The sequence below is a fragment of the Elephas maximus genome, chromosome 10 (genome assembly GCF_024166365.1).
Source record: "Elephas maximus indicus isolate mEleMax1 chromosome 10, mEleMax1 primary haplotype, whole genome shotgun sequence".
Classification (NCBI taxonomy): Eukaryota; Metazoa; Chordata; class Mammalia; order Proboscidea; family Elephantidae; genus Elephas; species Elephas maximus.
The window spans coordinates 73,218,308-73,242,693 of NC_064828.1; the positions used below are offsets into that span (position 1 = coordinate 73,218,308).

Genomic DNA, 24,386 nt, shown 5'->3' on the forward strand with positions numbered 1-24,386 from the left:
CATGAATCAGGTGCAAGCATCTTTGACGGTTGTCTTCCTTATTCCTCACTGCTTGTTACAATTGTCCTTTATCACTTTTAAATCCCAGTTTTTACTCTTTTTTTGATAAAGAAATATCAGCTGTACTAAGTATCCAATTCAGTAATTTTGGAGGAAAAACTAAAGAGAGGAGTAACAAATTAATCATAAACTAGAAATACGGTAGAATTAATAACTCAGAACTGATTTATAAAAAAGTTTTGAAATAGGCAAATCTATGGGAAATATACCAAGAAAAAGAACAGGATTAGAATCAGAAAAAATGGACTATATAAAAAAATAAGGATTCTTAAAAAATGAGAATTTTGTGCCCAGATGCATGATAAATTTGTAAATCTCAATGTAATGTTACTACATGGCTATGTGGCATTTTAATTTGTATACTTGTAGTCAAGTATGGTCCTTAGATTCATTTATTTTAGTTATCCAGTAGTTCTTTCTTCTCAGAAAAATACTTAGATGTCTTCATTTACCTTACCAGATTTTAGCATGAAATTTTTATGTTTTGTATTTATATGTATATTTTAGCGTCATATTCTCATTTGGTAAGCAAGTTTGATCTCATTGTAAAGATTTAAGTGATTAGATATTTATCTGGCAAAGCTTTGAAGAAAGTAATTTCCTTAGCATCTCTCCCTCATGGCTTGCAACAAAATATGGATTAAATTGTCAAAGCTGTGTAATAAAAATAGGAAAATGTGAGGATGAATTACACTTATTTATTTCCTCAGTTCTACCATTCACATGGAACAATTGTACTGTTTAAAGCTAAATTTGAATTTAATGATAGATTTGGTTTCCCTCCTTTAAATCATATGTCAATGACCATATGTTAGTTATATAATGTGGGTTTCAGTTATGTAATGCATTACACTCATGGAACAGTAGACATAATGGATAGTATTTTTACTGTGAGGAATTTGAAAGTAATATTAAACTGTATTAATTTCCCTCATTTTTCTAACAGGGTCAACATATTTCATTAGCACCTATTCAGAAGCTTGAAGAAGCTCTGTATGAATACCAACCACTGCAAATAGAGTCATGCGGACCACAAGTTCCTGAGCTTGAGATGTTAGGAAGACTTGGGTAAGTGCTCCTAGAAACTTCATGTTGAGGAACCAATGTTTAGAGCTTTGTTTTTGCTGTTTTTATTGACACTTTAATATTCTTAGATTTTTCACTTTAGAGAACTTTACTCTTTTCTAACAAATGAACACTACTTAATATAAAGTTTTAGTACATTAATTTTTCTACGGTCTTGTTAGGTCTCTTGAGATTGAGACTGGATTGCATTATTTCCCTTTTAAGGCTGTCCTTGGCAGCCATACTGAAGTAGCTGTTCATTTTCAGCTCACCATGTATTTTTTAGAAATTGGGGCCTAATTTAGTCAGTAGTAAGCCAGTAAAAATATAAAAGTTGGGCTCTCTGCCATGAAAAAAGGGTAGATTTACTCACTGTCTGCTGTCTATAGTGAAACATTTATGAGAAATGAGCCACAGAACATATTTTGTAAAAAGGTATAATGTAGGGCTGGCTCAGTGGCTGAAGAGTCATACTGTATGCATCTGTCTTAGTTTGGTTTTTCCAGAGGAGTAAAACCAGTGAAGCATGTATATAAAAATGTATAGAGACTTACTTCAAGGAAATGGCTCGTGCAATTGTAGGGGGTGGTAAGTCCCAAATCAGTGGGTCAGGTGTTAGGCTGAAGACGTGTGCTGGCTTAGGTGGTTGCAGGGGCTGATGAACCCAAAATCCGTAGGTCAGGTGGCAGGCAGAGGCTTCTGCTGGCTCATAGGGTTGTGGGGGCTGGCAAATCCAAAATTTGCAGGTCAGGTGGCTGGCTTAAGTCCTAAGAACTGGAGGTCAGGCAAAGAGAAGAGTGCAGGGTCGAGAGAGAGAGAGAGATAGTGAGCGAGACAGTGAGCTTTACCAGAACGTCATTTATATACTGGAGGCAGACCACACTCTCAAGGAAACTCCTTTTTAAACTGATTGGCTGATCATATCAGATCACATCATGGAGGTGGTTACATTATATATATACATCATAGAAGAGCAATGTCAGTTCAGTGTCTGCCAAACCACTAGGAATCATAGCCTAGCCAAGTTGACACATAACATTAACTATCACAGCGTCCATTTTGGAAAGGAACCTCTGACCATGGCTTTTGTGACTGATGGAGATGATCACAGTCTGTCTCAGTGGAGAAAGTGGATATTCGTATGCTTGAAAAGTACAGGAGTAGGTTTTGCTGGATGCACCAAATTATTTCTTGGTTCTGATTTCTCAACCTAAACTATTGAATAAAAGATGATCCAGAAACCATTGTTTCTTTGCAAAAGAAAATAGTGTAAACAATATCATTTGAAAATAAAGAATACAACGAGACTAAATAATTAAAAAAAAAATTAAAAAAGTCACAAATCCCAATAGCAGAAAAAGAAAGATGAGACAAGTAATAAAACTTACATGCATATTCAAAACCAAAACCTTGAACATGATGTATAATATTTTACATATGAATATAAAGTTTCCAAGGTTAAACATTACTATTAAAATTATAGATAATTTGGTTATCTGCTTGTGGGTAAATTTTAATGTCAGGTGTTCTTTAGTTCTGTATTTTCTTAAAGTTCTACAGCCTGTAAACATGAAGTTGAGGGAATGTGAAATAAAACCTAAAATCACTTTTGAGTCTGAGGTAACAAATTTACCAAATAATTATCGTAAATATTAAAATTGAAGCTTGGGGAGACAGACATGATTTGATTTTGTGATGTAAAAAGTTATAGGTGATATAGACATTGATTTCTCATCTTTTACTGAGTTGCCAGAGCCAGAATTTTTTTTACATACATTTTTTTAACATACATTTTTCTTAAAGACTGTACTTTTAATGTCAGTGGAGATAAAGTATTTAAAACAGTAATCTTCCGTTACAAGGCTTTGCATTTTTCAATAATTTTCTCATCAGAAATGCATTTGAGAGATAGTAGAAACAGCCATGCATAATAATAGTGCCTTATGAATTTTATAACACATGCAGAAGTAAAGTGTATGGTAACAGCGCAAAGGACAGGCAGAGGAGAAAGGAAGTATGCTGATGTACCGTATTTTTACTCAAATAATGTGTTCCTTCTACATTTGTTTGCCAATGGTGCAGTATGCCAATTTTTAAAAAATGTTGCTGTAAAAAAAATTAGCATAGCATGCTTAAAAAAATACTTTGTGGGGGGAGGGTGCAGTTGGCAAACAAATGTAGAAGGCGTGCATTATTTGCATAAAAATACAGTAATGTTTTTGTAATATACATGAAGAGGTATAATATTATTTGGATATAGACTGTAAGAAGATGACAAAGTTTAACATAAACTGTAAAGCAACTACTAAAAAAAAGTAAAACAGAGGTATATAGCCAGTAAGCCAATAGCAGAGAAAAAAATAAGGTCATAAAAATTACGTGATTAATGAAAAAGCAGGAAAAGAGGGAGGGAAAAAATGAAGAAATGGGACAATTAGAAAACAAATAGGAAGATGTAGATTTAATCTTAACCATATCAAAATTACATTAAATGTAAATGCTCTAAACCAGCATTGTTCAATAGAAGTTTCTGTAATGATGGACATGTTCCATATCTATGCTGTTCAATATGGTAGCCACCAGCCACATATTTCTACTGAGCTCTTGGAATGTGCCTAGTGCAACTGAAGAACTGGATTTTAAATATTATTCAATGTAATTTAAATAGACACATGTGGCTAGTGGCTACCATATTGGACAGCGCAGGTATAAACAATCTAATTAATAAGGAGAAATTGCTAGATCGGACTAAAAAAAGCAGAATTTACTGTGTTTTCTACAAGAACCTATCGTTACATTTAAAGACATAGGTATGTTAAAAGTTTCTTGGAGCTCCTTGGATATATATTTTCTGTTTAATTTTAGAAATGCCTCAGTCTTTATCTTTTAAAATATTTCTTCTGTCCCAATTTTCTGTGTTGATTCTGGGGCTCTAATTTCACATATATTAGACCTTTTGATACTGAGTGTCTTAGTTATCTAGGGTTGCTCTAACAGAAATGTCACAAGTGGATTGTTTTAACAAAGAGAAATTAATTTTCTCAGCCTAGTAGGCTAGAAGTCCAAATTCAGGGCGTTAGCTCCAGGGGAAGCCTTTCTCTCTCTCTGGGCTCTTGGGGAAGGTCCTTCTCGTCAATCTTCCCCTGGACTAGGAGCTTCTCTGTGCAGGAACCCTGGGTCCAAAGGATGCACTCTGCTTCTGGTGCTGCTTTCTTGGTGGTATGAGGTTTCCCCCTCTTTTATAGCTCTTAGATGTCCCGTGTTTTTCAATTTTTTTTTTTCCCTTCAATTTTTGTTTCAAAAGTTTGGATAATTCCTGTTGCCCTAGCCTCAAATTCACTTATTCCTCTTTTGTGTCCATTCTGCTGATAAGCTCATCAAAAGAATTTTTTTGCTATTGCAACTTTCATAGTTAGCATTTTTATTTGACTCCTTTTCATAATTTCAGCTTCTTTGCTGAAATTTTCCACCTGTTCGTGCGCGTTGTTCGCCATTTTCACCATATCCTTTAGTTTGTTAATCATAGTTATTGTAAAACCTATCTCTGATAGTTCCAGCGTCTCTGGGTCTGGCTCTGTTTACTATTTTGTGTCTTGACAATGGATTTGTTTTTACCTGCTTTTTTGTATTTCTTATAATTACTCATTGAATATTAGATATTCTGTGTAACAGAACCGTAGAGACTGAGATAAATAGTATTTATGCCCAGAAATACTTACACCCCTTCTTCTGTTCGGGCCATTAGTGTGAGAATTTGAAATATTAAGTCTGTAGTTTGAACTTGGTTTGGATTTTGTTGTTGGACTTGTTATCTTCAGTGCACCACAGGCTTCAAATTATTCCAGTTATGGTCTGCTGCCACTATGTGCCTAGTATAAGGCTTGGAGTGCTAGAGAAATGTTCTCGCTCCACCTTCAGGTTATAGCAAGCTCTGCCAGCCAGAGCCACTGAAGGGTTCTATTTCCATGCCCCTTTCCAGTAATAGGCTGCTTTTTCATTTTACTTGGAGTAAGCCATGTGGTGGGAACAAGGGTGTTTCCTGGTTTTTCCTTTTCCAGTCTTACTCTTAGGCAGACTTTATAAGTTTAAGCCTCAGAGTGGTGTGCCCTCAGTGTTCCTAACTGTCTCCCAGATCCAAACAACCTCTACCTTCTACTTCAGGATCTAGAGTGCAGGTGGATTTCTTGCTCCTCCTTCCAGACCTCTACTTTGCATTGGTATGGTAGCCTACCTATGAGTGGGTTTCCTGCCTCTCTCAGTGGCTGGTGGCTTTTCCTGTGTTGATATAGAGTAGTGGAAGGAGGCAGTAGTTTTTTACCTCTTCCCCAGTGGTGCCTGACCTTTGTCCTTTTCCAGCATCAGAGGCCTGGCTGCTGTTGCTTCTTGAAATAGTTCCTTTCCTCTTGCGTTTAGTGTTTAATTATTTCTGATCTTATTGAGTTTACTCCCTGGAATATCCTTCTCATATCCCTCTTTTATTATGCCATGGTGGTAGTGATAATTTAGCCTAGTTAAAATTCTGGGTAAAATGGATGTAGCCTGATTGATGATTTGATTAACTTTCTTTTCACTAAGTATTAAATTGAATAAACTTTGGCAACACTTTTGACTGCTTGGAGCCCTTTTGGGCTTTACTGTGCCTTTACCATTTTGGGTTGGATTTTTAAATGTAAGGAAGTGTCCTTCAGATAAGATGCTTTGAACTTTTTTCTAAGTTTTTCATATACTTAAAATCTAATTCGAACCGAAGTAAAGGAGGCTGGATCACCTTTTTTTTTGGTGGCAGGGAGGGGCTTTTATCAACTATTGAATATTTAGAATACAATTAATTTCAGGATTCTAAAAGACTTTTATTTATCTCAATAAAGACTGTAGATACATACTATAATCTAAACCATTAGAAGGCAAATTGTTGTGATTACATATAAACCTGTATGCACTTCAAATAATAGCTCTTGGCTATAACAGTTTCTTTTAGCCTTCTGTGGCTAAGTGTTGTTGTTGTTGTTAGGTGCCGTCGAGTTGGTTCTGACTCATAGCAACCCTACGCACAACAGAACGAAACACTGCCTGGTCCTGCGCCATCCTTAAAATTGTTATGCTTGAGCTCCTTGTTGCAGCCACTGTGTCAATCCACCTCCTTGAGGGTGATTTTCCGCTGACCTTGTACTTTGCTAGGCATGATGTCCTTCTGCAGGGACTGATCGCTCTTGCCAACGTGTCCGAAGTGTATAAGACACAGCTTCGCCATTCTTGCTTCTAAGGAGCATTCTGGTTGTAATTCTTCTAAGACAGATTTGTTTGTTCTTTTGGCAGTCCATGGGATATTCAGTATTCTTCGCCAGCACTACAATTCAAAGGTGTCAATTCTTCTTCGGCCTTCCTTGTTCATTGTCCAGCTTTCACATGCATATGATGTGATTGAAAATACCATGGCTTGGGTCAAGTGCACCTTAGTCTTCAAGGTGACATCTTTGCTTTTCAACACTTTAAAGAGGTCATTTGCAGTAGATTTGCCCAATGCAGTGCATCTTTTGATTTCTTGACTGCGGCTTCCATGAGGGTTGATTGTGGATCCAAGTAAAATGAAATCCTTGACAACTTCAATCTTTTCTCCATTTATTGTGATGGTGCTCATTGGTCCAGTTGTGAGGATTTTTGTTTTCTTTACGTTGAGGTGCAATCCGTACTGAAGGCTGTGGTCTTTGATCTTCATTAGTAAATGCTTCAAGGCCTCATCACTTTCAGCAGTCAAGGTTGTGTCATCTGCATAACGCAGGTCGTTAGTGAGTCTTCTTCCAGTCCTGATGCCCTGTTCTTCTTCATATAGTGCAGCTTCTCGTATTATTTTTTCAGCATACAGATTGAATAAGTATGGCGAAAGAATACAACCCTGACGCACACCTTTCCTGACTTTAAACTGGTCAGTATCCCATTGTTCTGTCCGAACAACTGCCTCTTGATCTGTGTAAAGGTTCCTCATGAGTGCAGTTAAGTGTTCTGGAATTCCCATTCTTCGCAGTGTTATCCATAGTTTGTTATGATCCACACAGGCAAATGCCTTTGCATAGTCAATAAAACACAGGTAAACATCCTTCTGGTATTCTCTGCTTTCAGCCAGGATCCGTCTGACATCAGCAATGATATTTCTGGTTCCACGCCCTCTTCTGAAACTGGCCTGAATTTCTGGCAGTTCCCTGTTGCTATACTACTGGAGCTGTTTTTGAATGATCTTCAGCAAAATTTTGCTTGAATGTAATATTAATGATATTGTTCTATAATTTCCACATTTGGTTGGATCACCTTTCTTGGGAATAGGCATAAATATGGATCTCTTCCAGTCAGTTGGCCAGGAAGCTGCCTTCCATATTTCTTGGCATAGACGAGTGAGTACCTCCAGGGCTGCATCTGTTTGTTGAAACATCTCAATTGATATTCTGTCAATTCCTGGAGCTTTGTTTTTTGCCAGTGCCTTCAGAGCAGCTTGGACTTCTTCAGTACCATCGGTTCCTGATCATATGCTACCTCTTGTAATGATTGAACATCGACTAATTCTTTTTGGTATAATGTCTCTGTGTATTCCTTCCATCTTCTTTTGATGTGTCCTTTGTCGTTTCATATTTTCCCCAAAGACTTCTTCACTATTGCAACTTGACGCTTGAATTTTTTCTTCAGTTCTTTCAGCTTGAGAAATACCTAGCGTCTTCTTCCCTTTTGGTTTTCCATCTCCATCTACTGTGGCTAAGTAGTGGAGGAATTTCTAGATAATCAATAGTGATATCAGAATCACTGAAGAAACATCTATGTTTTCTTGACCAGGAATTATTTATCTACCAAATTAAATGTATCTCATGCCTCTCTTCTCCTCAGCCTTCTACCTTGGCAAAAGGATTAAATTAATTGAGTTTTTATGTTACTAGTTTATTTTCTAAGGAGCCTTGGTGGCACAGTGGTTAAATGATAGGCTGCTAACCAAAAGGTTGGCAGTTTAAACCCACCAGCTGTTCAATGGGAGAAGAACCCTAGTGATCCACTCCCATAAAGATTACAGCCTAGAAAACTTGGGCTTAGAACCAGTTCAGTGATTCAGTCATGGCTGATGAACCGAAATCGGAACCCACCCGAATTTTTTAAAATTTGGGTGAAGTGGAATGATAAGCAGAGGAGGACAAATGATAGCTCAATGCCCTGGAATGTGAGACTTGGAAAGGGTGTAGTGAGTCCTTTCAGGAGCCTTATGTGGGAGATTGTATCATAGCCAGGACTGTGAGAGTGACACACATCAGAGTGGTGTGGTCGGCTGCTATCTTTGAGCAGGGCACTTCTGTTTCCCACTATGCCAGTCAAGAGATTTGGTTGCTATGCAGTGTGCATGCTGCCCTTGTTTTTTAAGAGGGAGATTAAGTTTCCAGCAGGGCTTCAACCCATAATTTTTCCTATTCTGTTTATTGTTCTGTTTCACCCACATTTTAAAAATTTGAGTCCTTTCAGGTTTTGCTTCAATGGCCATGACTGAACTAACTGAACAGAATCGGTTTGAAGCCCTGTAGGAAACCCTATGGGGCAGTTCTACTCTGTTCTGTAGGGCCGCCAGGAGCCGGAATTGACTCATTGACACACAACAACAGTTAATTTTCTTCTCTGAAATTATTATTTGAAGCTGTTCACTTTATTTTTTTCTTATTGTTCTACATTTAAAAATATATTTAAAAATATAGTTTTACCTATTTTAATTTACAGAAATATTTAGAGAGATCCTGAAGGAGTTGCTCTGTGAAGTGACTTTTCAAAGAATGATTTGGTATCCTCAAAGATGCTGCTCTTAAGATATAAGGAATATAAAGGCATGTTGTTGTTGTTATGTGCTGTTAAGTCAGCTCCGATTCATAATGACCCAGCGTACAACAGAACGAAGCATTGCCTGGTCCTGTGCCATCCTCACAATCGTTGTGCTTGAGCCCATTGTTGCAGCCACTGTGTCAGCCCATCTTGTTGAGGGTCTTCCTCTTTTTCTCTGACCTTCTACTTTACCACACATGATGTCCTTCTCCAGAGACTGATCCCTCCTGATAACATATCCAAAGTATGTGAGGATGTAGTCTGCTATCCTTGCTTCTGAGGAACATTCTGGCTGTACTACTTCTAAAACAGATTTGTTCGTTCTTTTGGCAGTCCATAGTATATTCAATATTTTTTGTCAACACCATAATTCAAAGGCATCAATTCTTCAGTGTGCTTCATTCCTTGTCCAGCTTTCACATGCATATGAGACAATTGAAAATACCATGGCTTGAGTCAGGCGCACCTTAGTCTTCAAGGTAACATCTTCGCATTCGAACAGTTTAAAGAGGTCTTTTGCAGCAGGTTTGCCCAGTGCAATGTGTTGTTTGATTTCTTGAGTGCTTCCATGGGTGTTGATTGTGGATCCAAGTAAAACGATATCTTTGACAACTTCAGTCTTTCCTGTTATATCATGAAGTTACATATTGGTCCACTTGTGAGGATTTTTGTTTTCTTTATGTTGACGTGTAAATCATTATAAAGATATAAGGAACATAAGTATCAGTTGACTAAAGCCATAATAGTTTTACTAGTTTCAATCTGTTCTAAGGGTTGTTCACATCTTTGCTAAAAGATTGCCTCTAATATGACCTGATTATCCCGTTACAGTGCACCCTCCCCCCGGTCCTTTAGCCTCTGCTCGTCTTTCCTTTCTTTTCCTATTTTTTTTTCCTCTTTCCTTTCTTTTCCTATTCCAAAAATAATTTTCATTTTATACTATGTTATCATATAGAGGGAACAGTTTAATTTCTCTAGAGGCAAATAGAGAATAAGTTGACTACCTGATTTCCATTTTCTCATATCTGCTTTGACATTTGTATGACATGATGTCGTTAAAAGTAGTACATTTTTTTGTAGCTTCACTTTAGTTGGTGCTAAACTGAGGATATAGGCACTTTCAAAATAATTTTAATTATGTGTATTTGGGAGTGGATGACTTAAGGCCTTGGGAGGCATTGTCTCCAAGAACTATGTGTTTGTCTTTTCTGTAACTTCGATAAAGGATAAAATCAGAAGTACATTGCCATGAGATTTTTAGGTGGTTGTTACTGAGATCTTTCCTAAAAAGTTAAACTTGAGAAGTAGTTGAAGAATAAATAAGAATTTCTTGTTCAGGAGAGTATTAAGAATATATAATTATAGTTTAAATTGCCTTGGCAGTACTTTTCTGGTTTGCTAGAGGCGATATGAAAACATGTTTTATTAATTCTGTGCCAATGGGAGCAAGCATTGGGAAAACTTAACTGTTAATTGAAATTCCCCAGATGAGAGCTTTAGTGGTTAGTTTAGGAAAGTCTTATTCATTGGCAATGTGAGACTGTCTTTTTTTTTTTTTTTTTAGTAATCAGCTGGCTTTCTAGTTAAATTTTACTACTTTGCATCCAAAGAAGAGTTATTCCTTTAACTGATATAAATTATGAGCATTTTTGACTCAATTTTGTTCATCAGTTTTAAATTTAATCAAACATAATTGTTTTAAATAGAAATAAGTGATTTATTTTATGTGAGCTGATTATTTATGAGCTTATTACAGAGTTAATTTTTTTAAACAAAATGTAGAGTAGGTATAACTTTATTAAAATAAGTACAAGTTTTTCTCTTTATTCCTTCTATGTATTCCAGTAGATAGATTTAATATAACTTCTGAACCTACTCCTAAAATTTCTACAAACCACTTCACAGGTGGTAGTTATAAATAAGATTTAAAAATTGATTTTTTTAAACATTTGTAATTTATGTCAGTATGAATTTATACAAATTTTTACTCGAATTCTTTTTGTGAGATTCTTATCATATTTTAATTAATGTTTTTGAATATATTTTCAATCCATTCAAATACCTGATGAATAAAACCAAACCCATTGCCACTGAGTCGACTCTAACTCATAGTGATCCTATAGGACAGAGTAGAACTGCCCCGTAGGTTTTCACGGAGCAGCTGGTGGATTCGAACTGCGGATCTTTAGGTAGACAGCCGGGCTCTTAACCAGTGAGCTACTAGGGCTCCACTTGATGAATAAGAGGATGATATAGTGGAACATAATTCAGAATGACAAAATGTTAGACATAAATTTGCTGATTATGCGTTATATTCCAGACAATCTTATACCAGCCTTGCAAATATTACGTGGTGAAATATTTCAGTAGCTTGGAAAGAGTTTTCATTGTATTAAACACACAACCAGTTTGAAATCCTTGTAGTTTCTGTATAAAATAATCATAATATAGGTAAAGCTGAAAACTGAAAATGGCTTTCTCAAAATGACATTTCAGAATGCCTTTCTCAGTTTTTCCTGAAAATCTATTATTTTCGTTCTGACTTTCAGTTTCTCCTGTATGATTTTATAACGTAAAATATGATCTTTAAGTAAAATGTGTCTTCTTCAGTTATCCTTACTTATGAATGAATGAAGCCATTGGCTACTAAAATTCATTTTACGTAGAACATTTTTGTATATTTGTGGCAGAATGCTGTAGCAAAATGCACATGTTCTTTTTTTTCACTCCTTTGACATAACTAAGTTATGAGTTATCAGTCATGAGAGCTTTAAAAATAGATTTAAACTGTGATGGTTTAGTACCTTGAGTCACTCTGAACCACACGATGAGATTATTTAGCTATTATTACATAATCAGTAGTGAAAAATTTTGCTGTAGTAGTGATAGTATTTAATTAACTCAGTTAACTAAAACCTGAAGGTAATTAGAAAAGTTTCTTGTTCTATCTCCATCAGCACCTATCAATTTTGTTTTCTTGTGTGGCCGTAGTACATTGCTAAAAACCAACTTGCTGATCAAAAGCTACTGACCTGTTACAAATCCACTACAATCCTGGCAGAGCAATTAAAAGTGTTAATTCTTGAGGAAATAGGATATTGTATAGTCCATAGTAACCTTGGAGATACTTTTCCTTATCATTCTTTTGATCTTAGAAATTGAGAAATTGGAATTTTATATGTCTGTTAGGAATTTGAGATGAAATTCAGACAAATTTTTTGTTACAACAACCAATCTCTTTGTCTTTCTTCTTAAAAAGTCCTTCCTTACTCCTGTCAGAGAGAGCTTTCTAATAAAGCAGTCAGATCATGTCTCTCTGTTATTAATATCCTTCAATTGATCATTACCTTCATAATCTGACCCCCTCTCATAGTTGGTTTATCCTGCCCCTCTTATATTTGGTTTCCTAAGAACATTATGGTGCTATTTCATATTTTCGTACCATTGCACGTACTGTTCTGTATTTTTAGGAGGCTGTTTGCCTTTATATTTAAGGCACATTCCTTGTAGCTATTTCTTTCCATCTTTAACTCCCTATGCATGAATTGTCTTTTTATGTCCCTTGTCCCCTTTTTTATTTGGATAGCATCTTTTCCTTATTTATTTATGAGTCAGCCATATGTTAAGACTATTAACCCTTGATATTTTAAATATTTGGTTTTAGTTTTTTTATTCTACTTGTATTGCTTATGATGTGAGGTAGTTTTAAACAAATCTGTATGCAGTAAAATCTATTGATAACGTCTTTTTAATTTTCTGTTGTTCTTATACTTAGAAAGTACTAAATCAACACAAAAATACATGTGTTTATCTATATCCCAGTTTTTATGCAGCTTCGCTTTTTACATTTAATCCCTTAATTCATCTGGAATTTATTTTGTTGGAAGGAGCTATGAAAGAATATTTACTCTAATTTTTCAACATAGGAGATCAGTTGGCCCAGAATAATTTATTCAATAATGGTTCCTTTCCCCATTAATGTATGATATTTTTGCCATTAAAATACTAGGACTTTTTCTCTGCCGCCCCCTTCTTTTCCATTAATCTGTTTCCATTTTTTTTTAATGGAATCATACTATTATTAATTTAGATTGATGGTATGTTTTAATATTAGGTAGTGTATGCATTTTCTATTGCTATGTATGTAACAAATTACCACAAATTTGTTGGCTTAAAACATCCATTTATTATCTCACAGTTTCTGTGTGTCAGGAGTCTCAGGAGTCTGGTTGTGGATTAGTTGGATCCTTCATTCAGATCACACACGGCTTCAATTCAGGTGTTGGCTTAGGTGCTATGGTCCTGTCCGACTGAGGCTCAGGGTCTTCTTCCAAGCTTACTCATGTTGTTGGCAGAATGAGGCTCCTTGCAGATGTAAAACTTGTGGTGGATTCCATCCTCTTTGCGGTTAGTAGGAAAAAATCTCACTCATGCTTTGAATCTCTTGCTTTTTGGAAAAATACTTTTTAAAATTTTATTACAAAATATTTTATGCATATAAAAATATATGAACTCATTTTAAGAATGTGAATATTACCAATAACATTGAAGCTACCTCTGTGTTTCTCTGTGATTCTACCCCTCTACCTCTCTCAGAGTAACCACTATCCTGAATGTTATTATTTCCTTTCCTTTTTTTTTTTTAATAATTTATTTTTAAGGGTTCACTATCAACCCATTTGAGATTTACATCTGCAAAATCCCTTTTGGTATATAATGTAATATAATCATAAGAGTGAAATCCATTGTATTCCTAGTTATACCCACACTCAAAACCAAAAAAAAAGAAAAAAACATCAAACCCACTGCCGTCGAGTCAATTCCAACTTATAGTGACCCTATAAGACAGAGTAGAACTGCCCCATAGGTTTCCCAAGGAGTGCCTGGTGGATTCGAACTGCTGGCCTTTTGGTTAGCAGCTGTAGCTCTTACCCACTGCGCCCCACACTCAAGGGAAGGGAATTATGCAAGGCATGTATGTGAGGGGGTAGAAATCATGGTGGTTGTCTCCAAAGTTGCCTACCACAGGTGGGACAGATACTCCCTTGTTGCTTATCGTTTTCAAAAATATTCTTAGCATTTTTTTTTACACCTGTTCTTTCAAGTAAATTTTGTTGGTCAAAGTAACAAAGCACTGTATCATTCTTTCAACTTTTCTGTAAGTTTGGAAATTTTCATAATAAAATACTGTGAAAGAAGCAAACAAAAGCCTTCAACAGCATAACTAAAACACAGCTATCCCTGTCACGCCCCTGGATAGAACCAAACACTACTCCTTTTGGGATTATGTTTTGAATTGCTTTAAACCTATAAACTGATTAGAAAAGAATAGGCATTTTTAATGTATTTGGTTTCCATACATTTATTGGAAATTAATTTTCGTTATACTTGTAATACTGTTGTGATAAAATTGTTTTCACTATGTGTTCTGATTCTTGCTGATATAAATAAAAGCTATTAAATACTTAATTTTTTACCTAGCTGCTTCACTGAACTCTAATAGTTTTAATAGTTCTGTTAGGTAAGTAAATATCTGGGGCTTTATCTGGGAGTCAATCATCTGAAAAAGAGAAATTGTCTTTTTCTAAATGCTGTATCTCTGACTTCAGTTTCATAGTTTATTGCATTTGGCTAGAACTTTTAGACCTAGTGTTATACAATTCTGATAATAACTCCAGTTTCTTGTTTTTCATTTTCTGTAAATGCCTCAAGTGTTGCATCATTAAGTATCAAGTTGGCTGTTTAAGTGGTTTTTATCATGTTGAAGAAGTATTTTTTAAAACCACATTGAAGAAGTTTGTATCATGAATAGATGCTAAGTCTTTTATATATTTTATATTTTATCGAATGTATTTTTATATCGATATACTTGTTGAACCTAATTATGTATTGATTTCTTTTCAATAGCAAATACTGTTTATATTCCTAGATAACTATTTACTTAAAAGAGAATTTAGGGAACACTGAGTCTCAGAAGTTATTTTGAACTATAAGTTCAAGGAAATAGTTTTAAATGTATTCTGGTTTCCATCAGTGAAACAAACTGAAGGCAATGTATAAAAAAATTAGAAGTTGTTTAATCAGATTTATTAAAGTACAGCTTGCATACAATGAAGTACCTATTTTAAGTGTATGTCTCACTGAGTGTTGATAAATGCACACAGTTGCTATCCAACCCACAGTCAGGATATAGCACATTCCCATCATCCTCAAAGTAGTAGTGGCCCCTGGCAACTCCTGATCTGCTTTCTGTCACTGGGATTGTATCTTTTTCTAGAAATAATTTAGAGTTTTTTTTTTTAGTGTAAGAAAATACTACTTATATTTTAAAATTTCCATGAGAGAATGTGGTGTTTTTAATACTTTTTTTTTTTTTTTTTGTCTAAGGTCTTTACTGTTATTATACATGGGTCACCTAAGAATGGAGAAAAGGGGTTTGTTTTATATTTCATTTTGTGTTTTGGTGCTGCCCATTTAAGTTTATATGTTGGTTTTATAATCAGAAAAAGTCTCAGGGGCCTCAGAAAATCCAAGAATGTGGAAAAATACAAAAGCCCCCAAAAAGGCTGTAATATGTGTGTATGTATGGTATATGATACATATTATACTTGACTGTAATTATAGAAGTATTACTAAATTAATAATTTTTTGTGGGTCATGACACCAAATTGTCTTTAATATCTGTTTTTGTTGGCATTTGAATTAGAAATCAACACATGCATCTAACATGAACCTTTGTGCTTAAAGTTCTTTTCTGGCTCTAGTCTGGTAAGTTTTAAATCTTTTTTATGCAATCATGGAAAAAAATATGTTTCTGGTTGAAACAGTTGTCAAACAAGCTTCTTTCATCGACAGTCAGACACAGGGCAGCTGAATGAGGCTGTTTAGTCTAGAGTAAATGCTCATGAGATTACAAGGTCACTGAGGAAATGTAATTATGCAGTGGATTCCAGCATAGTCTTTTGTAGTTAGAACGTTAAGAGTATTAAATCATAGTATTAATTAAAAATATATGATTAGATATATTCCAACATTAATTTCAGAAAGAAAAGCAACACTAAATAAAATAAACTAAATTATTACAATGAAATATATGTAGTTTTAATTCAGATTTTTTACAGATCTCTAAATAAAAGCAAGTTTATTATTGGAATTTGATTAAATCCTCCCAAATTGCTATAAAATTTGTGACACCCTGTAGACCCTATATATAATTGTCTCCATAGGGAAATGAAACCTCATAGTATTTAGCTCATGGTAACTGAGAAAGCAATTGATACTTTAGCAGTTCCTTTAATATTGTTATTCATTTGTTTATCACTCATTAACTATTATGAAGCATTATGTGTCAGATGCTCTTCTAGGTGCTGAGGAAATAGCAGTGAACAAAGCAAAGAATACCTACTATGGTGAAACCAAGAATAAAAATAATGAATCCATTAGATGGTAGTTAGTACTTTGAAGAAAAATACAGCAGCATAAAGTGATGGAAGTGGGGTGCAATTTTTAGATACGTAGTTAGTAATGGAGTCTTTTGTAGGCTATTTAATAAAGACATGAATTAAGCAAAGGAGTGAGCAATCTGTTATGGGGAGAATCAAAAGAAACTATAAGTGCCAAGGCCCTGGGATGGGAATGTGTATGAGGAAGAAGAAGGAGGCCAGTGTGTCTGGAACAGAGTGACTGTGGAGAATGACAGGAGATGAGGTCAGAATGGTAGTGGATTTTTATGTAAGGGGATGAGCTGGGCCTAGTCAGATCATGTAGGGCTTTTTAGACCATGGTAAAGGCTTTGGCTTTTACTTTGGAAAACAAACAAACCAAACCCAGTGCCGTCGAGTCTATTCCAACTCATAGCGACCCTATAGGACAGAGTAGAACTGCCCCATAGAGTTTCCAAGGAGCGCCTGGCGGATTCGAACTGCTGACCCTTTGGTTAGCAGCCGTAGCACTTAACCACTACGCCACCAGGGTTTACTTTGAAGGAGATGGGAAATCATAGCAGAGTTTTTAACAGAAGCATGACGTGGTATCACTCACTTTTAAAGAGGCCTATTATAGGAGAATCAATGGTGGGCGTGGTGGTAGCCTGCAAGGGTGACAGCAAAAAGATTTGTGGCAGTCCTGGTTAAGATGGTGATGGCTTGTACTAAGATGACGGCAGTACAGTTGGTGAGAAAGCGGTCAGATTATGGATATAATTTTGATAGCAAAGCCAACAGAATTTTTGATGCATTGGATTTTCTTTGGTGGGGGGGTATGCAAAAAAGAGAGGAGTCAAGAATGACTCTTAAGGTTTTTAATGTGAACAACTAGTTGCTTCTAAGGCTTTATCTCAGCAATGGAGCTGCCGTTTACTGTGACAAGGAGACTAGGAGGAGGAGTTCTTTGAATCAGTTGCTCAAGTTCATAATTACTTTTCAAGTATTATTGTTAAAAAATATGCTCCCAAAGAGACTTTGAGAGCTGGGAAAAAACTTTAGCAATATTCCATTCAGTTCTCTTTTACAGGAGAGTGAACTAGGGCCCAGAGTGGAAAATTCATATGTTCATAGTCACATAGTTAGTTAGAGCAAGGACTGAAGTCTTTGTATCTTAGGGTACTTTTTTTTTGCTGTACCATATGGCCTTGCCATATACAGAGTTTTCAAAATCTGAATGAGCTTTATTTTTTACGATTTTACATTATTATAGTTTTCAGAAAGTATAGTTAAGGGTTGTGAATTCAAATTATGTAGCAACTTTCCTTATTTAAATTCTCAAAAAAAAAAAAAAAGACTCAAATTCTGCTCTAAGCATGAACCAAGTTCTCAGTCTCCATGATGCTGTTTTCTTGTGAGGACAGTAGGATTGTGTTGGGCATAGTGACTTCACAAAGATTTGGATTAGAGCATATGTAAAGCTGACCTGATAGCCCTGGTGTACCTAGAGTGGGATGGTAGGAATGGTCTGTCTCAGGTGCATGCGATAGAGAGGTGTACTGTCTGTAGAGAATTTTAAAAATAATAAAAATGATTAAAAGTCAGTCTTTTTTTTTTTTTTTAATCACCATATACTGGCAGTTCTAAACATTGTCTTAAAATACTCCTTCCTGAAAAAAATCTTTCATTGGTCCAAGTTTGAAACAATTGCCGTGGTCACTTTTGAATTTGTTAGCATATGTGTAAGCTTCCAATTACCAAAAACCAAACCCAGTGCCATCGAGTTGATTCCGACTCGTAGCAACCCTATAGGATGGAGTAGAACTGCCCCATAGAGTTTCCAAGGAGCGCCTGTGACAAGGAGACTAGGAGGAGGAGTTCTTCCAGTCAGTTCCTGGCGGATTCGAACTGCGGACCCTTTGGTTAACAGCTGTAGCACTTAACCACTATGCCACCAGGGTTTCCAAGCTTCCAATTAGCACACCTTTATTTCTTGTTACTTAATAAACGTTGTATTGTACACAGAATATAATTTAGAGAACTCTCAGTTAATTTACAGCCGACCCCAGGCCCCCAACATCCTTGAAGTCAGCTACTTTCAGCTTCACTTGAAGTAATTTGTAAGATTATGGAATCCTTTGAACACCCTTCTGGCAAAATTTCTATTTCCAACTCCCCTGCGGTACTATATTCTCCTAAGTTTAAACAGTAGATTTGAAATAAGAAGTGATTGTAAATATGAAGAAACAGAACTTAAGTTCTTGGAGCTTTTATTTGTTTAAAGTTGTTCAGTTATGCGGGAATCAACCTTAAAGAAACATGATCGGTTTGGAATTTCTGGAACTTATTGTGAAATAGAAGTTTTACGAAATCTACCAAATTCATTCTTATCATTAAGATATTTCCTACGTATTTGGATATCTGTTGCTTCATGAAAGAAACTTTAGACTTTGCAGTTTACGAAGTGTTCTTCAATCAACTATGAGCACAGATAAATTGACAAATCAGGCTATACTATCTATTGAACATGAATATGCAAAGAAGATCAGTTTTAATGAACTCATTGACAAATTTGCGGAAGCTAAAGCTCAAAAACAGAGATTATCATGTAATAGAATTAAATACTTATAAGTATTTACCTGTTTAAAAAAAATACACTTAGTATTTTTATTCCATTACTTTTTCTCTTTTTTGTGATATAAATTTTATTATATTTTACATGTTTAATTTTTTTTTACTGGCATGAAGATTATGTGTACCAAGTTCAGTAAAAGAAAAATCTCACTGTATGATTTCTTTTCTACATTATTATTTATTTCATTTTTGTGATTATTACTGAAAATAATTTTGCATAGAGGAGCTGAGGGTGTTAAAAAAATGATCTGCTCTAGGTGTCCAATATTGTAAGTACACAGCTGCCTGCCTGTCTGATGGGAGTAGATACTTTGTGAGTGCAGTCCTTTGTGAGTGCAGGACCCTTCTCCCTCTAATCCTCTGTGATAATTCTTTCTTTTGCCCCTGGTAGTTTCCTTACATGAAAGCACCTATCAGTACTATGGTGATTGCTGTACAGATACCCACAGTTCTCTGTCTCTGTGTCTCGCTTCCTTTCCAATATTCTGTCCTGAAAAGCATAGCTGCCTGGGTTTCTCCAGATAGTCAGCTTCCTCTTCTCAAGTGAAGGAGTCCACATGGCTCTGCCATGGGGAGGGACTGTTTCAAAACAGTAAGCTGGGACAATCACAGGTCTCACCTTGTGTGTTTCCCATCTCAGGAATCATTGTCCTTTGTTGTCTGATGCCCAATGTCTTGAAAACCGTTGTTGTTTGTATTTCATTTTATTTTTTACGGTTAATTCAGGTACTCCATCTTACCTAGAAATGGAAGTCTTTATCTTTAGTTTTATTTTTATAAAATAAGCACTTTTATTGGTTCCTTGTTCTTGGAAGATCTCTTAGAAAGAGTGAATCAGGAAGCGACAATCCTTACAAATAATTACAGCTGATCAGAAAAGAAACTGAAAAATCTAAAATCATGTCATTGGACCCTGATGATATGTGATAGCTTCGTATTCCATTAATAAGAATTATTACTTAATTCTATAGTCTGTCATTAAAGCTTTTAAAGTGTGGTCCATTGACCCCTGGGGGCTGCCAAGACACTTTCAGAGGATCTTTGAGGTCTTACTATTTTTATAATTATATTTAGACATTATTTGCCTTTTTACTGTATTGACATATGAATTGATGGTAAATTGATGATGAAATTGCTGACACCTTTACAGAAGTCAAGGCAGTGACAACAAACTGTATTGTTGTTGTTATTAGGTGCTGTTGAGTCGGTTCCAACTCATAGCGACCCTATGTACAACACTGCCTGGTCCTTTGCCATCCTCACAATCGTTGCTCTTATGTTTGAGCTCATTGTTGAAGCCACTGTGTCAATCCATCTCATTGAGGCTGTTCTTTTTTGAGGAACCTCTACTTTATCAAGCATGATATCCTTCTCCAGGGACTGACACCCTCCTGATAGCATATCCAAAGTATGTGAGATGAAGTCTCGTCATCCTTGCTTCCAAGGAGATGTCTGGCTTTACTCTTGGCCCCTAAGGAATTTTTAAGAGGGTTAAGAGGTGCTAAGATCAAAAAGTTTGGGAATTGCTCTTACATATTTTTTGATTAGATATGTAGCTTTCATAATAACCATCTGTTCAGTCATCCATTTATTTATCAGATATTCATTAAGTACCAGTTATTTTTTTTTTAAGTAAAAGTATTTAAGACATGGTTTGGATCCTGAAAGAACTCTTGATATAGAGTAGGGGGATACAATAGTATGTAAATTAATGGATAAAATGCAATATGGGATAGCTACTCTTATAATGTGACTGTGTCTGGCACATAGTAGCCACTCAATAAATATATATTGAAGTAATGCATGGATGCATTAATGAAGTAATGACTTCAAAGAGGCAGTGTTTCATAGAGAATAAGAAACGTAAATTTTAAACATACCTGGCTTCAAATCCAAGCTCTGTTCCTTACTAGCTGTATGAACTTATTTATCCTCTCTGAACCTTCCTCTTCTTCTCTTTTTTTTTAAGTTTTTATTGTGCTTTAAGTGAAAGTTTACAAATCAAGTCAGTCTCTCACACAAAAACTTATATATACCTTGCTACATACTCCTAATAGCTCTCCCCTAATGAGACAGTCTGCTCCCTCCCTCCATTCTTTGTTTTCATGTCTGTTCTGCCAGCTTCTAACCCCCTGTACCCTCTCATCTCCCCTCCAGACAGGAGATGCCAACATAGTCTCAAGTGTCCACCTGATCCAAGAAGCTCACTCCTTACCAGCATCCCTCTCCATCCCATTGTTGAACCTTCCTTTTTTTTTATCTGTACTAGAAATAATAATAGAATCTACCTGTCAGGATTGTTTTGGTTATATAACTTATTTTTTTTATAAGTATGTAAGGCATAGTTCCTTAATACTTAGAAAATGCAAAAACAGAAAACTCAGTTTTGATTGTCCAAGATTGTGAGGCTAGTTAAAGCAGCCAAAAGGAATGCCTTATAGTAGTTAGGGTTACATACTGCCTCTCCTGATGAAAAATCAGCATGATTTATGAGTATCACCAGTATGATAAATTATCAGTAGAGATGTCATCTATTCACCTGTTAATTTAGCAAACATAAGATATAACAATACCAAACTATTTAAGGTTTATTTTTGCATTAAACCTTATAGTGTAAAGATTAAGAGAACAGACTCTGGAGACAGACTGCCTGGGTTTGAATTGTGTTTTTCATTACTAGTTATAATACCTTTGGTATTTTACTAATCTGTTTTTCAGTTTCCTCATATGCAAAATGAGGTTAGTATTAGTGCCTATCTCAGAGAGTTGTTTTGAAGATTAAATGAGTTAGTAAATGTTAAACCCTTACAATACTATCTCACACAAGGTAAGTGCTCATATAAACATAAACTATTTGAGGGACAAATGCTACCATTTGATTTAATATTTGTCACTAGGAATGTTGCTAATATGTAGTGAGCTCTTTATATCTTGAACTTTACCTCATTCTTAAAGTTTAAATTCAATGTAACTTTGTTGATAGATTTTGTTTTTTTTTCTCATCATGAATATCAAAATTGCATCTTAGGGCCAAAGTAACAAAGTAACTTTAATATAAAAAATAATGCTAGATTATGTAGCCTGGATCATTATTGGTTCTGCATGATCTATATATGAATTTTTTTCAAGACAAATAGCTTTATTTTTAATCTAAGTACTGTTTTATTTCTAATCTCAACTATTCATGAGCTGAAATAATATTTAAAGGCCTATTTAAGAATAATAGTGCCCTCTGATTAGTTGACTTTCTATCCAGATTTATAGGCAAATATAAAAATGTATAATCAACAGGTATCATACAAAAGACAACTATTTCATAGTCAGTGTATAGCAGAGTGATCAGTAAATGCTTGTTGAAGGCTTAAACGGATAAGGAAGAAGTGAGATGAGGAAGCTAGTAGGTCTTTTGCTTATAGTTCTAAAGATAAAGGCTTAATGGAAAATGTTAAGTTTATTTAGGGACAGTTTTGAGTTTTATAAGTAATAATTTTAGTAATAACATAGAACAAAAATTAATCATGTACAGAAAGATATGAAGTGTGGATCTTTAAAAACATCAGCAAGAAAAGAGTATCTTAAAAATATATCAGATAGCCCATTAATTGAAAGTACTCTAAAGAGTACTATCATTAGTTCTTCGTTTCCTTGGCAACAATACAAGGTCACAGGCTAGAATTCAGGTAACTATTTTGAGGTGTACCTTGAAAGATTCATATGCTCTTAAGAACTTCTTTCATGTGGAGATGACTTTTATTTTCTTTAGGTATGTAGAAATTGTTTTTCCATTTAGAGAGATTAAAGTGATAAAAAAGAAAAATAACCTGGAGATTGAGTTGTTAGGGAATTATTAGACATGTGTAGGTTGATGACTTTTTTAACCTTTCAAATGTAAAACATGTTGACTCTTGGGTTAAAGCACCCTGTTAATTTATGGTTATCATGTTCTATGGTTGTAATGCAGGTCTGTTTTCTTTTTCTATCTGCTTATTGACTAAGATATAATTCATGCTTTTAATTTGTCTAAGTCCTTCTACCATGAATTTTTCAACTAAATTAAAAAGTAAAAATGAGAAACATTAGGCTTTATACCTACTAGTAGAAATTGTCATTCAATCCTATTTTCAGAAAGAATGGAGATTATGAACATTTAAACTTAGAAGAGTTATCAGAGAAGTGGGTGTACAAATATATACAGTATAATACCTTAAGGCAAGTAGCTTGTTCCTCTCTAAAAGTCTCCCCCAGTCATCTTGGAGTCACATGTAGCTATCTTAAGAGTTTCTGCTGAAATAAATAAGTTCATTGGATTTTGCCCATTATAAAAGTAATATATATTCATTATAGAAAAACTTGGAAAATACTAGCAAGCAGAAGAAAAATTACCTGAGTTTTTTACTACTGAGTTATTGTGTTTTTAAACATACAAAATCATAATAAGCCATAAATGGTCTCTGTTCTCAGGAAATAACAATCCCAAATCCCCTATGCTTTTTTTCATAGCAATTTATTACCTAATGTCTTCCACTTCCGCCTGGTTTGGGGGGTGGTATGATCTTAAGGTAGGAAGCCAGTGTCACCACTACCCAAACAAACAGTCCAACAAATGAGAACTAGATAGTTGGTTCTGTTGGTAAAGAGTGAAAATATATTTTAGCGTTGCTTCCAGTAATACTAAATTATTTTAACATACTCAGAATGTCCAGCATAGTCATTATTCATACTTGAAGGTAATGTTGCCATATTTTTTTGTTTCTCTGTGTAACTGGTTTTAAATGTAAGAACATAAATCCTAAAGAGTGGGAGTAGAAAAGGGGGATGGTTTTCATTTGCTACAATTTCCTGTGAGACAAGCTCTAAACAAGACCCATATTTACACAAGACAATATAGTTTTACATGCAGTGGTATATTCAGCACATTTTGAAATTCTTTAACTAGTCGTTGGTATTTATTACTTTCGTAGTAAATGTGTTTAATAATACTAGGTGAAGTTTGAAATAATTTTTAAATAATTTTACAGTAGAAACACCAGTTAAATCAACCTTTTGGTAATAAATGTCGGAAAATAAAGTAATTATTTTTGCTGCCACTGCAAAATCAATTGTGTAACTGTTCTTTTTAAACTAACTTTTACATTACTAAATTCTAAACACTACACTCCTGTAACTTGTCAGAGGCAAGTTTTGGTTAATAGATATTTTCAGTGATGTAATGGGAACTTTTGGCAGTGAGTCAGAATATAATGGACTGTGATTAATGTTTTAATAAGTGCTTTTCTATTGCTCATGATACAGAGGAGGAATGGTTTCCTCTTCAGATTGATAGGAGAATAGCAGGTGTGCATATAGTGTTTTTAAAAAAGAGTTGGA

The 24,386-nt window shown here is 35.1% G+C and overlaps 1 protein-coding gene across 3 annotated transcripts in view; it reads left to right on the plus strand.

Moving 5' to 3' along the window:
* MNAT1 (MNAT1 component of CDK activating kinase) overlaps positions 1-24,386 on the plus strand; it is a 243,804-nt gene that overhangs the window by 149,363 nt on the left and 70,055 nt on the right. For all 3 annotated transcript variants that reach the window (XM_049899321.1, XM_049899322.1, XM_049899324.1), the window contains exon 7: positions 1,007-1,128. In XM_049899321.1, coding sequence (XP_049755278.1) covers positions 1,007-1,128 — 122 coding nt within the window. The remainder of the gene's footprint in view (positions 1-1,006; positions 1,129-24,386) is intronic.